The following is a 16,832-nucleotide window of genomic DNA, read 5'->3' as shown; positions in this document are numbered from 1 at the left end:
ATGAGGAGATCAACAAGAAGTGGGACAAAATAACAACAATTTATAAACATAGCAGTTAAACCTGTCTAGGCTACAGCAGAAGGGAAGGAAGGAGTGGATTACACCCAGCACATGGAACTCTATAGAAATGAGACGAGCCCTGAAGAAAAAAGTTTTAGACACAAAATCCTGGAAGCTAAAGGACAAATACCACAAGCAGTGTAGTAAGGCACACCGGGAGGTCAACCACCTTGTGAGAGCAGACAAACGGCATTATATTGATAATCAATACAAACAGAGGATGCAGCTGCTCATGGTGAACAAGGAACCGTCTACAAAATGACATGGCTTATCAGTGGTAAACGGCAGACACCAACAAACACTCTCATCAGGAACAAACAAGGACACCTACTAACAACCAAAAAAGAACAAGAAATGTACTGGATAGAACATTTCAAAGAATTGTTGAACAGAGAACCACCTAAAAAGGAAGTAAACGTCCAGGAGGCAGAAGAAGATCTTGATATCAACACAGACACACCAACTAAGGAAGAGATAATTCAAGCTATCAAATCCTTAAAAAATGGGAAAGCTCCTGGCAAGGATAACTTAAATGCAGAATTGTTCAAGGTAAATCCTAAGTTAGCAGCATCTATCCTGGCCCCTCTATTTAATCAGTCTGGGAAAGGGAAAAGGAAAAGGTGCTGGATGGGTGGACCAATGAGGTTATAGTGAAGATACCAAAGAAAGGAACTCTCAGTGATTGTAATAACTGGCGTGGTATCAGACTTTTATCTGTGCCAAGCAAAGTAGTGTGTAAGATCATAGTCCAGCATATATCAAAGGCAGTCGATAGCGTTCAGAAAAGAGCAAGCTGGTTTTTGGAAAGTGCGTGGCTGCACAAACCAGATTTTCACTCTATGAAACATAATAGAACAATGCTTAGAATGGCAATGGCAATTCTACATAAACTCCATAGACTTTGAGAAGGCTTTTCTTAGTATTCACAGGACCAGCGTATTGTGCATTCTGCGGGCATATGGAATCCTTCTCCATATAATCAACATCATCAAAAGCTTTTATTTCAACGTTACATGCACTGTTGATCACAGTGAGCTCAAAGTCAAAACAAAAGTACATTAGGGGTGTCTCATGTCTGCAATCCTCTTCAACATTGCCATCAACTGGGTAATGCAGCATATAACAGAAAACATGCCAAGAGGCATTAAATGGACACCCTTCTCATCCCTTGAAACCTGGATTTTGCAAATGACCTCGCTCTCCTATCACATACCCAACACTATATACAAGAAAAGGAAACTCAACTCAATACATTCAGCCAGCAAATTGGACTGAAAATCAACCACAGTAAGACAGATATCATGACGTTTAATATTGCCTCACCATGACCTGTACGGATAAAGGATTATGTTCTCACCAATGTAGAAACATTCACATACTTGAGCAGCACCATCAGCCAGGATGGTGGAACAAGCCAGGACATCCAGAACAAAATCAATAAAGCCAGGAACACCTTCAGGAGCTTAAATACAGTCTGGAAATCATCAACATACAAAACCAAAACCAAACTCAACATTTATCATAGCTGAGTACTTTCAACATTACTTTTTAGTGCAAAATGCTGGGGAATGAGAAAGTATGACATGTCCAAACTGTCTTCATTCCATACAACCTGCCTCAGAAAAATCCTCTGGATCTTTTGGCCCACAAGAATCTCAAACCAAGATCTGTTGAAGCAGTGCAGCCAAGAGGTTTTGAGCACCATCATTGCCAGGAGGCATTGGAGATGGATTGGTCATGTGCTTCGGATGGAAACTGATTCCATCACCAGAGTGGCAACAAGATGGACACCTGAAGGCAAGCAAAAACGAGGCCAGCCAAAAAGAACATGGCGAAGAGCTGAAAAACCTGTAGCACAGCTGGGGAACCATTGAAGGACTTGCTAAAAACAGACAGGAGTGGAGGAGCTTCGTCACTGCCCTAAATGCCAGAGGCGTAATAGGATGATGATGATGATGATGATGATAATTAATGCCATTCAACATGAATTTATGGGAAATAGATCCTGTCAAGCTAACGACATCTTTTCGGTGAAATTAACAAGTATGGTTAATAAAGGTACTAGTGTAGATGTAATATACTTAGACTTCTGTAAGGCATTTGACTTGGTGCCACATGACATTTAGATTTAAAAAACTAGAGTGATATAAAATTAACATGACCCACATTAAATGTATTAAAAGCTGGTTAACTCTGATAGGTCTCAAAATGTAATTGTAATAGGGAATTATCAACAAAAGGGTGTGTCTCTAGTAGAGTCCTGCAGGGATTGATTCTTGGCCCAATGCTATTTAACATTTTTATCAATGACCTGGAAAAATACATAAAATTATCATTGATAAAATTTGCAGATGACACAAACTGGGGGAGTGGTAAATAACGAAGAGGACAGGTCACCTCACAGATTCAGAACAATTTGGATTGCTTTGTAAACTGAGCTGAAGCAATAAGAACATAAGAATGGCCATTCTGGGTCAGATCAAAGGTCCATCCAGTCCCGTATCCTGTCTTCGACAGTGACCAATGCCAGGTGGCCCAGAGAGAGTGAACAGAGCAAGTAATCATCAAGTGATCCATCCCCTGTCACCCATTCACAGTTTCTGGCAAACAGAGGCTAGGGACACCATCCCTGCCCATCCTGGGTAATAGCCACTGATTTTTACTATGGCTAAATGTGTACATCTGGGAACAAAGAATGTATGCCATACTTACAGGATGGGGACTCTATCCTGGGAAGAAGTGACTCTGAAAAAGATTTGGGCATCATGGTGGATAATCATATGAACATGAGCTCCCAGTGCAGCTCTGTGACTAAAAGGTTCTGTTGATCCATAAAAAGGGGAATCTTGAGTAGGAGTGGAGAGGTTATTTTCTCTCTTTATTCGGCACTGGTGCAACCACTGCTGGAATATTGTGTCCAGTTCTGGTGTCCAGAGTTCAAGAAGGATGTTGATAAATTGTAGAGGGGTCAGAGGAGAACCACATGAATGGTTAAAAGGATTAGAAAATATATCTTCTGTTCATAGACACAAGGAGCTCAATCTATTTATCTTAAGAACTAGAAGGTTAAGGGATGATTTTGATTACAGTCTATAAGAACATACATGGTGAACAAGTATTCAATAGTGGGCACTTCATCCAGCAGAGAAACGCGTAAGACAATCCAATATCTGGAAGTTGAAACTGGACAAAAGAGTAAATAAGACAGAGGTGGGCAAACTATGGCCCATGGGCCACATCCGGCCCGTGGGACTGTCCTGCCTGGCCTCTGAGCTCCTGGCTGGGGAGGTTAGCCCTGGGCCCCTCCCTCGCAGTCTCAGCTTGCCGTGTCGCCAGCGCTCTGGGCAGCGGGCTGCGAGCTCCTGCCAGGCAGCGTGTAGTGTATTAAATTGCTCCCAGTAGGAATTTGCTACTTACGGAGCACCAGGACTGGCAGCCGTAAGCAGTACACCGTAAGTAGCACATTCTTACGGGAGCAATTTAATATACTACTCCTGGGTAGGGAAGGCTGTGCCTCACCAAACAGCCTGGCACCTGCCCCCGTCAAAACCCCTGACCCATGCACACACACCCCCTCCCTGGACCCCCCACCCCTAACCACCCCCTGGAACCCCACCCCCATCCAACCTCCCCTGCTCCCTATCCCCTGACTGCCCCAACCCCTATCCACACCCCTGCCCCATCACATGCCCCCCAGGACTCCCATGCCTAACCAACCCCCCTGTTCCACGTCCCCTGACTGCCCCCCCAACCTCTGACCCATCCAACTGATGCTGTCCCCTGACTGCTCCCCAGTACCCCATGCCCCTTATCCAACCCCTCCCGTCTCCACCCCTTACCATGCTGCTCAGAGCACCAGGACTGGTAGCCGTAAGTAGTACAGCATAAGTAGCACATTCCTAAGGGGAGCAATTTAATACACTACGCCCGCCCTCCATACAGTTTCGGAACCCCAATGTGGCCCTCGGGCCAAAAAGTTTGCCCGCCCCTGAAATAAGGTATAAGTTTTTATCAGTGAGAGTAATTAACCATTCGAACAATTTATCAAGGGTTGTGGCAGAATCTCCATTGCTGGCAATTTTAAAATCAAAATTAGATGTTGTTCTAAAAGATATTCTCTAGGGACTTTTTTTGTGGGGCGGAACGTTCTATGCCCTGTGTTATACAGGAGGTCAGATTACACGATCACAGTGGACTTAGATTCTACGAATCTATGATTATAAGCATCTCTAAATCAATACAGAAATGAAGGACCTGATTTGGATTTCATTCTACAAACCAATCTTTTATGTATTTAATGAATCTTGCAGATATGAAACATCTATACAATAGAGTCTATACAATACAATCCTAGCATCTGTAAGTTTTCTTCCTGACATCACTGGAACCAGAATTTCACCTTTAGGACTCTTAATTCTGTGGCTAACATTGTCTTTCTGATCTGAAATGAGAGTGTTTCTCCACTTAATTTTACCCCATTTATCATTTTCACATTGCAAAAGAAAGTTTGGGCTCCTAGCCTCAAAGAATTAGTGTAGATAACTCTAGCAAACACATTACCAAACAATGTATGTTTCATGTTGATATTGCTTCCAGCTATGACAAATTATTGTCCCAATCTTTTTTCCTCCCCCGCACATCCCATTATGTGGTATGGAGGGTATGGAGTGGGAAATAATCTCCCTCCAAAAGCCTGTACAACTGTCATAAGGGCAGTCTCTGATTAATTCATTATAAACTCCTTGTGTTAAATCCAGCCCCACTTGGTGAAATTCCCACTAACTGCAATGGGCCAGATTTTCGCCTCTTGGGTAGTTGCTCAGTCATTGTGCAGGTTAAGGGCCCATTAAAATATAAGAAGTTTTAAATCAATTGCTTACCAACATGGATAACTTTACACTTACATTTTCACCTGCTACTGTGACACTCCCCAGTCTTTCCGTGTATTTCGCTCTATCTGCAGTTAACACTGATGTTTCTGGTATTTTTTACTAACCCGATTCTTTTTATTGACCATAATAATTTAGTGTCATCATCAAACTTCATCAACTTGATAGCCAATGAAAGATATTTACTGTTTTACAGGATTTTATATTTCAACACCCATAGGACTTGCAGCGAGACAGCAGAGAGTTCGGCTTTTTAGCTTGCCTTTAGTTCCGGCTTCAGATCAATTCTGTCTAAGTTTTTGGTACGTTAGAAAGCATCTGCAAGTTACATAATTACTAAGTATAACCTTTAATTAAGAATGAAATCATATGTAAATGTATTTTTGTCATAAATTATTTGGTCAATTGGTTCAAAGTCTACAACCTGGCTCAACCATGCAGCAGGAGTGCAGCACAGTTCTGCAAAGAGTTTGGATTTCCATGACAAACTAGAGATTCCTCTGCTGAAATCCTGGCCCTATTGTAGTCAATGAGAATTTTGCAGCTAGGATTTCACTCCAGGTCTCTAACTATCCAGTTCCATAAGAAATTACAATATAGGCCTTGATCCAAATCAACAGAAGTCAATAAGAGTCTTTCATTGACTCCAGTGAGCTTTGAATCAGGCCTAGCAGGGATTAACAACCTATGGCACGCAGCCAAAGACCCATAATGAAGTCATGAGGCTTAAAATCTCATATTATAAAACCATTCTAGCTTGTTGAGCTTTCAGATGCCAGTCCTTCAGAATGACACATGCTGGAAGTCTGGTGACACATATTGGAGGGATGCTGTCATAATCAAAATGCGTTTAGAATATCAGTTATCAGAGTGATATTCTTTTGATACCCTGTATTGTAGAAATTTATAAATATTGGTGAGGTATTAGAAACAAATTCACAGAATTTATTGGGTGAAAATACATTAAAACCTTTTAGTTTTTGACCTTTTAGTTCTTGACTTCAAAAAGCTACTTATGCAATGAAAAGCTTGAATTAGTATTTTCAGTATGATATTTCTTTTTATTCACTATTCTGGATGAATTCCAGTCTGATAGGATAATATAAAATCTTGGTATTTCCCCTCCAGGTATCATATGTATGGTACTAACGTTTATCGTTTAAGTATTAACATCGTGAATAGCAATAACATGGAAAAGACAGTTTTCCAGAAAGAAGGAAATTATGGAAACAACTGGAATTATGGACAAGTAACATTAAATGAAACATCTGACTTTAAGGTTTGTTAAGCTATTAATCTTTTTTATTACTTTAAGCTAACTCTCTTTCACTTTATTTTCCAACAACTTTTGGAACTGTTTGCAGTATTCCACATCTGCAAAAGCAATATCCTTTGTTGTCTGCTAACACTTACTGTCAAATAATTATTAGTATGCAGAAGACTGGGGCTTCAGAACTGGACCTTGTATTTTCTAGGGTTTAAATTGTTGTTGTTGTTGATATGGTAGGACAGGGAGACTTACTGCTGTCTGAGGACTGCCAGCTTTGTATCCAAAGAGAGCGCTTTGTCACAGCAAGGGAAATCTGAGAACGTATCCAAATCTGATTGAAAGTTGAAATACCTTGACAATGAATGAAATATGAAGCATTTGTCCCTAATGAGATTCGACCAGAAACTTTAGATTCCCAAATAGTTCAGCCAATTAATTACATAATTATATATTTGAATTTAGCTTCAAAAGGAAATGTTTTTTATATCCAGCTGGGTATTCTACTTGTATCAAAAAAAATTAGTCTATAGTAGAACTACACTAGGTAATTCTTTCAGCTATTCTGGATTAGACAACAAATTCATTCCATTAGTATCAGGGATGACTAGTCTTGCTATGGTTGTGAAGATGAGCAGCCATTTGAGCAAAACCACTGCCAGAAAAGAATGCTAAAGATTGCAGTTACCATCTGAGCAAAAAATGCTTTTGCAATAAGGGTATAGTCAGTTTTCCAGGAAACCTGGGTTTCCTTATAACACCATGAAGAATATTGCATTTGGCTGTTCAAATCACCAGCGCTTAATGTTTGGTAATAGGCCTGCTGTAGGTAATAGTAGGTTTGGGGCACAATAACAACAGTAAATTCTCTTCTGATTAAATTAGTGCAGCTCCTTGGAAATCAAAGGAGCTAAGCCAATTAAGGCCAGTAGAGAATTTGAACAATAATGATTTCAGATTCTGTGTGTGGAAACTTCATTATAATAGATAATGAAATTATAGAATTGTGTATTAAATCTCCTGACTCATTTGATATATAGGGGATAGATGAGAGGATCTCTCTGTTTGTAAGCATAAGCCACAATCTAGTCTTGTGTAGTGCTGTTTCACAAAGTTTTCTAGCAGGGAATTATCTCTTCTCATTAGTGACCCACCAGTGGAATTCCAGACCAGATATGGTAGAAATAAAAAAAAAATGCATGAAAGAAGGGGAAATCTGTTCTGAAGGCACAGATGGTTAGATAATTTAGCATTACATTCTAAATTTGTGTTTTCCATGAATTTCAGGTTATTTTTGATGCCTTTAAAAAACCAGGTCTAAGTGATATTGCCCTGGATGACATTGGACTGATAAGTGGACCGTGTAAGGAAAGTATTTATCCAGAACCAACTTTGGTTCCAACAAGCACTACTCCACCTTCACTTCCCAGTAAGTCTGTTTTAAAGTAAAGTATATGTTTATTTTCTAAGAATATATTTGTTTTTAAACATTTTCAACTCTTTAATTACTTAGACCTTTGTTCGTAGTTACAAATCAGGGGTCAAAATCTTAGCTGGAATATATCATCAAAGTTCTGTTGACATGCATAGGGCTACACTGATTTACATCTGTTGAGGATCAGGGCCTAGATTTTGAAAGTATCAAAGAATAAATCATCTAAATTTTTAAGGCCCACTGAAGAACTCAAATCCTGTCTCAATAATATGTAGAAAGGGAGGTTTCCTGGAATTTTATTTTAATGTTTATATTAGACTTTAGGTTTGGGGGCACCATCCAAACATTCCTCCCGAACAACAGTTCAATTTAAAGTTCATGAGCCATTAAAAACATTGGCTGTTTTTATGGTGCACCCTACTCCTCTGTCTGGGGCACCCTACTCCTCTGTCTACACCAAGCCTGGAAAGTTCACAGGAGCCATTGTATGGAGACCACAGAGATTTTAAATTCCAGAATTTATATTGTTTGAGGGTTTTTTTTTTAAATTCTTTAATGCAACTATCATTTTGTTTTTGAAACATGCATATAACTCAGCGTAGAATCAATATATCTGATATTAACTCAGTAAGCTAGATCCACCGATCCTTCTAGGTGCCTTAGTAAACATATGAGTAAAACTAGTCAAAAAATGGTGAAAATTTATTTTGTTTTATTTTGGAGGGCTTTTTGCATTTTTTTTTTTTTGGTGGAAAAAATCATGAGAATTTTGATAATTAAAAGAAAAAAAAAACTTGATGTGTGCCCAGAAGGTCTGAAATAATTGAAATTAACAATAAGTGCACAAGAGTCCTGTTTCAAACTGGGTTTACTGTCATTTATAAATCCTTCTAGTTGCTAACTTGACAACATATAGTAAATAATGATGGTCTGAAATTAAAATAACGGGGGTAATTTATTGGCTGGGTTTCCCATCACTCAAAGTACTGTTTACTAATATTGACCTTCCACTAAAAATCCCATCACCTCTAAATGTAAAGCATCAGTAAAGGAAAGCAAACTAAGACTTTCTGATTATATAATAAAAGATTAATTTTAAACCTTCCTTGCAATAAATATAAGAGGAAAGGAAAGCTCAATAAAAAGTTTCCGTGTCCAAAGTTAAATTTGGACAACAAATTAATATTAATCACCATAATAAATTAGTTTAGTTCTTTCCTTTGTAGGCCTTCATTTATGTAAAATTCTCAGTGAGTTTTCAATAATATTATCTAGCAATATGGCATTCACTGAGTGAGAACACAGATCATTCTTGGTTCATGAAGCAGTGTGATGAAGCTATCTTAATTCATTTCAATCTGGATACATACTATTCCATTTGAGCAGCATTAGAAGTTGAAAGTTTTTGAGATTGAAGCACATGAGTAAACTTCCACTAGTTTTTAAAATAATGCAAAAGAACGTTGAAGGATGTTCTAATGGTAGATAAATGACCAACACACTGAGCAGTTCCATCTGTGGGATAATGGAATCAGTATAAGATTTCTGTTTTACCACTGACAGCCATGTGCTGACCTGATTTTAAATCTATAACACATTTCTGAAGGTTTCAGAGGGGTAGCCGTGTTAGTCTGTATCAGTAAAAATAACGAGGCGTCCTTGTGGCACAGTCTCTAAGGTACCACAAGGACTCCTCATTGTTTTTACATTTCTGAAGCTGAATTGTATCTATTTTTCTATGCCATCACACAAGAACTGAAAATTTCTGCACAGTTGAAATATTAAATTAAATCATTTATCTAAAGTATCAAGACCAACTTGTAACATATAATGCATATGTTCAGCATGGAATTGATGGTAAGCACCCCGATTGTCCTTCATAGTGAAAATAAAGCATGCTTTCTGCGGACACAGGATGGTAGAAAACTATGAGCATACCTTGTTTGCTTTCCCGTATCTAAGGCATACTAAAAATTATCTTCTTTTTAAGCTGTCAAAAGTCCTGAGTGCTTCAAAATAATATTGCACTACAAAGATGGACTTTGTGCAAGTTTACTACTGATACTGATTTCATTAAAAATGTCATGTCAGAAAACAAAAGATGAGGAATCTGAGTTGAGTCAATTTCTTCTGCTAGACATTATGTTTCAGTAAAATGTGGCATTGTCTTTTGCAGTATCACAAAACGTTATTGAAATGCCAAGCATTTCTGTAGCTTTTTTGCATAAGACTGTCAGTTCTACATTTTTATTTGCAATATTTATTGCTGTAATCTGTGAATGCTCATTTTCAAATCATGTTCTGACACTGAGCATAGCACACAAATAGAGTGGAAATGACTTAGAGTGTTTTTTGCAACGGAGTTGATTGTACCCGTCTAGATTGTGATCATGGCCAATGCACAAGGGATCTTTATGTGAGTAAGGGATTCAGGGCTGGGTCCATTTGGATTAATTAATAGAGCTGTCTTCAAAAGTGCTCAGAAAGCCTTCCCCTGTAGTGCACAGTTGCCAACTTTCATGCAGTAAATAAGCACCCCAACTTTCACAATAAACCAAAAATCAAGCTAATCCCATTTCAAAACAAGGCCCAAACAAGCCAATCCCTAAGAGCCCCAACCCTCTATGTGACTAGATCCCCCTGGCGTGCAATCTGGGACTAGATGGGCCTGCTGTGCACCCCTGACTCTCTCCCCCCACCTTGTCCCTGCTTGCACCCCTTTGCATGGAGACGATCAAAAAAAAAAAAAAGAAGCAACAAGCTACAAGCCAAAAACTAGTCAACAAGCAACTCACAAGCCAATTAAGCCAAAAACAAGCCCAATTTCTGCAGGTTTTTTTGTATGTTTGGCATGTCTGCTGTACTGTCGTCATCAGTGGGAAAAAAATGTGTGTTGATTGCAGTTTGTTACTGGTAACCAGCATCAAGCATAAAGTCCAAAATAACTGCATAATACTTTGTTTTTTATAAAGACCACTAATGATTTTGCCAATAATTTTTCCAGACGTGAGTAAAATCAATTACTTTTCTACTGTATTTCCTTGCCAGGGTAGCGCTTAGAGGATTGTGAGTAATGTGTCTTATGCCTAGACTTCAGAAGATCAAATTTTGCCCCAAGCAACAACAAGCCATACCATTTTAAGGTAGCTGTTGTTGCTCTGCTAAAACCATCAGACGATATTGATTCAGAAAGCCAATTATCAATTGAAATATCTGTGTGTGTGTGTGTGTGTGTGTGTTTCTTAACAGAAAGCTAGTGTCGTCATTTGTTGCTGATCCTATCTATAGAAAGCGGACTTCCCTATGAACCCTTTGAACCATAACTCTAACTTGACATATTTTCTAACTCTACGTAATTTTTACATAAAATGTATGCGTCTTGAGACTACTGGCACTATTTTTTCTTTTTTAGAGCTTTTGCCATTTCTTTCCAAGAATAATAGTCAAATAGGAACCCATTTAGTGGGGCTATCAAAGGAAAATATTAAGCAATTCCTTATGTCCCAGAGCGAGAATTTTGTGGACAATCTCAACAGGAACTTTCCCATTGTGCAGGCGGTCTCTAAATGGCTGTGGAGGAATTCACTGCTTAATTCTGCTAAACTTGCAATTAAAAATATATTGCTCTGCATATTAGGTAATTAAGATTACATTCTTTCACTGTTTGCCCTTCTACAATGGTCATCCCTCTCTAACCACTAAGGCCCAAATGTGGAATGCAATGAGTGGCAAAGACCAAAATTAGGTACACAAAACAATTCTCCATGCAAGAAAATTACAGTATAGTGAAAGTCCTTCCTTTAGGGTAAATGACTCTTCCTGTGACCTCAATTTCAATGTTCTTTATTTTTGCTGTAAATAATTGTCAACAATAGAAGTGAGGAGACACCAAATTTGTGTTAATCATAGGTAACTCTGGGACAAAAATAAGTAAAATCCCTCAGAATGAGGTATACTTAAAAGATATGGCAACGATACATTTCAGACATAAATCATCTTTTATCACTGTGCCTAAAAAAAAGAGTATCAAATGTTTAAGGATTTTTTCTATCAATATAATTTCGCCTCTTGTCTTCATGTGACTCCTGTCCGCTAGCTGAGTCATACTAATGTCTGTTGAGATTGTCTCACTGTGCATTTATAAAATCTGGGGTTTTGGTTTGCTTCTGAACAACAAAACGAAAGGACATTCCCAAAAAGAAAAATCCACAGAATCAAATCTTAGAATAAGATCTCCAAAAGTCACTGGGAAAAATCCCCACAGGTGTTTTCATAAAAACATGTTTACATCATAGTCCCAGCTAGTGCATGATGACTCAGAAAGATTCACACACCAGAATCACACTGGTTCAGATTTAAAATAGAAATGATAAATAAATAACCCAGTGGGAACTCTACTAAAAGTCCAAATAAAACTGCCTTCCCCCAGCTCCCAAATCTAGAAATGTTTTACTACCTCTCCTTCATTATCATTCTCATATTTAGTTCTTCAGATGAAGTTTGCCAAATGGAAATGATGAAATATCCCAATAAAGGCCATTTTCTTCTGGGCTTTTTCTACACTTAACAGAGCTTCTTGTCAGGAGATTTTTAGTTCAATTTTGCAGTCTGAAGAGGTAAATGTATTTTGATGCTAAAAGTTTGGATGCTTCTGTGAAATGAACGTAATAACTTTTGGAGGTTCACCAGTCACTAATGGAAAATGACCTTCAAGTATTTTTGATGATCCCTTATAGTTTTGACAATGTAAGTTTCACATCCTCAGAGACAGCAGCTCAGTTTCTGCCCATAGTTAAAAGAAACCCCACTGACTTAAGTGGGTTTGCATGGGATGCGACTAAGGGCAAAGTTTGGCCCAATGAATCTTAGTAGAGATAAAATCTTGTAAAACAAACAAAGATCAGATATTGCCAAGCAAGCAGAATTTTGCAATATGTATTGTTTTTTCCAAATCCTTCAACTCCATAAGAAATTAAGGCATGAAAGTTTCTTAGTCTATTGGCATTAATCATAAACCCTAGAATTGGCGACTGATTTACAAATGTAGCTTTTTATTTTAGCCAAAATCTTTAATTAGATGTTTTTTTCTTGGTGTGCAGGATGGTGCATTCTGTTCAAGCTGCTGGATCTAAAAAATGTATCCTGTGCAGATAAAATAGCATTATTAGAGAAACAGCCAGTTTAAACTAAGAGGGTTATATATATAATCACTTCAAATATTCTAATTCTTTACACACATGTACACGCACACACAATTAATATACGTCTTGTACATACAGAACGTTTTTTGTCAGATCATAACTCATGAGAAAAATTGTTCCATGGAAAGACAAATGGCTAGTTTTAGCATTTAGAAAGATTATGTGAATGAGCTAATAGGTATCCAATGAAGGGAAAGTAACTGACATAAGTGTTTGAGAAATTCAACTATCACCCATTGTACGCTTGTTCAGTAGTTGTGGCCCTTTTATCTAATAACACTGCATATCAGGGATACTAAAGATCCATTATAATACAAGTCTTTTGTTGCTTTATTACAGAATTTGTACCATCTTTTCTAAATAGCTGGACCACCATTAGTGTAAATGGTATCATCATAATTAGAAGGGCAGATACTATAAGTGCTTCTGCCAATTCCTTACCATCATTTGTCTCTAGACAACTCGTAATATATCTTGCTAGAGCAAGTATAAAGGATATCTTACTAGCCAGCTGTTTAATGTGAAATTATACTTGAAATGTATCTAAAATAGTAGCTCTTAAATATTTAAAAGCAATGACCCTTTTGAAACTTCCATTTAGTGTATAAATACTACGAGTGCTATCCATTTTGACAGGCTCACTAATGCCACTGAAGTCTGGATGTATTTACACGGGGTCCTGACTATTCACCTTAACATATTTTATTAAAATATATTTTGAAAGGCTAAGATACACGTGCAGAGCTCTCAAAACTCTATGTTAAAAAAAACCTTTATACGTAACCCCTACACTTGTTCAGTATAGTCACACTATAATAATACCCTGCACGAACATAGCCCTTTTCATCCAAAAAGTTGCAACTGTTTTAAAAAAGTGGATAAGTATTATCATCTCCATGTTACATATGGGGAAACTGAGGTATAGAGAGGTGAAATGATTTGGTCCAGGTCACACAGTGAAGCAGTAGTTGAGCTGGGACTACAGCCTAAGTCTCCTGACCTGAGTCCTCTGTTCTAGCTGTGTGTCCAGGAATGAAGGGAGAGTGCAGTGTCATAAAACAAATAAAAGCTCACATCAGCAAATGGTGCTACCTACTGTTCATGGTGGCAGGCACACTTTTGGCATATCTTCAGTGCTCTCTTTTTTAAAGCATAATCCAATTGGGGCCTGTTAAATTATTCATCTTAAAAGTAGAAGGACATGGCTAGTTTTAAGCACTGCCATGCAAGACAGCTAGGTTCCCTCTCATGCTCTGAGGAAAGGAGCTGCATACAAAACAGAGGAGAGAGAAAATCTCATGGCTTGAGGAAATGGTCTTTGTGGCGGGGAGGCACACACAGAAATAGGTTCAGAAGGTCTATTGAAAGCATTGCTAAAGCCTTTTCTATAGGGTTAGATTAGATATTTGTACTATTAAGTGCACTGGGCTAAATTCTTCCCTGTGTTTCATGGGCTCATTGGAGAGGAACTCTTCCTTTCACCCACCAATGCATCTGCACATGAGTAGGGATGGATACCTTCCTAGTGGTCTATTGAACACAATTATAATAATTCCTAATAATAATACTAAGCTTTTCACAGAGCTTGGTTAGTGCATCTGCTGCCACACTAGTCTCTTCGGGCAGGATCCACCCGTTTGGAAGTAGAGTCAGGTCCCTGATTTTGTAGGTGCATGCTCCAGTTAGTAGTTTGCAATAGAAGGGATTGCAGGTGATCCTTTTGGATGAGCACTAAAGTGAGATCCAAAGCACATTTCTCTTCTCGCTCTCATCATCATCTGGAACTATCCTATCCTCTGCTGGCAGTAGAGCTCAGGAGCTCACTGCACAGCCTACATCCCTTGTTCCCATCCCTTGCATGGCCTTAACCAAGGATTAGCAGGCTTTTCCTTTTTACTAGTAATACCAGGGATTGGCAGTACAGTATGGTAAGGGATGCTCTGGAATAGCTCACTGTAATTTTATATTTCTCATAAATCAGCTTGTGCCCTTCAAGAACTGAATGTAATAAAGCACTATTGGCCATGTCCAGACCTAGTGTATGCCTGGGTAGCTCCTGGGAAGACAATGGGAGTTGTGTCCATTTTCATCAAGACTTAAATTGGGTCCGTATTTTCAGATGCAAACATTTGGGCTGAGATATTCAAAGCTGCCTACAAGATTCTGAAACTCAATTCCCTGTGGGAATTGGGTATCCAAATTCCTTAGGCAACTTTGAAAATCTCAGCCCTAGAATTTTACTAGGGTACTTAAACAAGAGTGCAATACAGAAGTATAGGGAATCATGCAAGATATTGTGGCAAGTTAATGTTTTAATTATGGCCAAAGCTGAATGAAAAATCATTAAAACTTTTCCCAAAAATTTTTCTTGGCATTATTTTTCATATATATGTATGTATGAATATGACAGATTTTTAAATGGCAAATTATCTGGCCCACTTTGCCATTTTAGTTCCACATGGTCTCCATTAATAATTTATTCAGTGGATGAAGAAAGGAAAGTACCTTTGGTGTGTCTAAGAGCATCAAGTATTTTCCCAGGCTAGCAAATCAAATACAAAGACATTTAGAAAGAGAGTAAATGACGGAGATGTTGCTAACTAAAATTCCAAGGTTTACATTAATTTTTTGTGGGTTTTTGTTGTTGTAATTCTTGAACAACAAGCATTTAAAATATTGTACAGCCAAACAATACAGTGTACATTTAAAACTGTCTGTTCATCTATAAAGCCTTCAAGCTTTGCTCTCATGTAATGCCCTTAGGAATCCTTGATCAACAAATAAGGGACAGATCATGACCATTTCCTCTGCCAAAGTTCAAGGGGCGGACTTCACCAAGAGTGATCACACTTGCAGCACTTGTGTTGCCCAGAACACAAGAACTACATAAGCAATAGAATCTACAAAAAGGCTTTTGATGGAACCATGGTACTGTCCACCTCTGCATCAGCCAGTAGAGCTGACTGGCCCTGGACAGTAGTGCATGTTATATCTTCCTAAGGAGAGGAGCGGCTGCTGAATTCCCTAGGAGTTCTGTTAGATACTCTGCTTCCCTGAGACTTAGTGCTCCCACTGGGGTAGATTGACTCCTAGCTGCGAGTGGTTCAGGATCGCGTATTGCCCGAGGTTCAGGATTGTGTATTAATAGCACCATCTGGCTCTGAACCTTTATACTGTTACTGTAAAGTTGAATCCAGTTCATTCTCTTTATAAAAATGTTGCTGTTCTTTCCAGGTCTATAAAGCAAAAGGAAATACCATTAAGTGACCATTAAATGTATGACCTGTAATTTTACTGACTGGAACATGGTCTTTCTGGGCAATTGGTTGCACAAACAGGCAGTAGGTGACATATTTCTGAAACACTTTCTCTTTCAGCTGACTGCGGGGGACCATTTGAACTCTGGGAACCAAATACTACATTCAGCTCTAAAAATTTCCCGAACAACTACCCCCACCAAGCCTCCTGTAAGTCTCCCCTCCCCCAGATCTGCAGGGAGGATTAGTACAGTAAAAGTGGAAATAGATTATAGGAACTATGTGCTGTGAGGAAGGAGAAGAAACCTTGCTGTGTAATTAGATGACTTAATTGAGGGCCATGTTGGCAACTTGCCAGGAGACTGAGGTACCGTATGGTAGCTAGCTGATAAATTGTGAAGAAGATTGCATCCGCTCTCAGTTTCGGTGCACCCATCACAGCAATATGGGAGCTGTAGTTTTTATAGGCTGTATTTCTGTCTAAAAGCAGTGAGGGTAGCCACAGGCCACACTGGAGAACTCTATGTCAGTTGGGTGTATGTGACCTGCAGGCAGCACTTTAATCACACCTCCTATAAAATAATTAATTTTAAAACATTTTACGTGGAAGAACATTTACGTGTATTTTGTGAGTTGTTTGATTGGAGGTTCTCATCTCACAGTGGTGTAAATCAGGAGTTACTCCACCAAAGTTAATGGAGTTACACCAAGGTAAAACTGGTG

General features: G+C 38.6%; 1 protein-coding gene across 1 annotated transcript in view; it reads left to right on the top strand.

Annotated features, from left to right (window-relative positions):
- Positions 1 to 16,832, top strand: part of TMPRSS15 (transmembrane serine protease 15) — an 89,163-nt gene that overhangs the window by 39,497 nt on the left and 32,834 nt on the right. Inside the window, 4 exon segments of the mRNA XM_034769804.1 lie at positions 5,146 to 5,251; positions 6,078 to 6,228; positions 7,504 to 7,645; positions 16,230 to 16,319. Of these exon segments, the coding sequence (XP_034625695.1) occupies positions 5,146 to 5,251; positions 6,078 to 6,228; positions 7,504 to 7,645; positions 16,230 to 16,319 (489 nt within the window).

Source organism: Trachemys scripta, chromosome 1 (genome assembly GCF_013100865.1).
Source record: "Trachemys scripta elegans isolate TJP31775 chromosome 1, CAS_Tse_1.0, whole genome shotgun sequence".
In the NCBI taxonomy this organism is placed as follows: domain Eukaryota; kingdom Metazoa; phylum Chordata; order Testudines; family Emydidae; genus Trachemys; species Trachemys scripta.
Note: the sequence above shows the minus strand (reverse complement) of the source record. Positions and strands in the feature narration are given on the sequence as shown.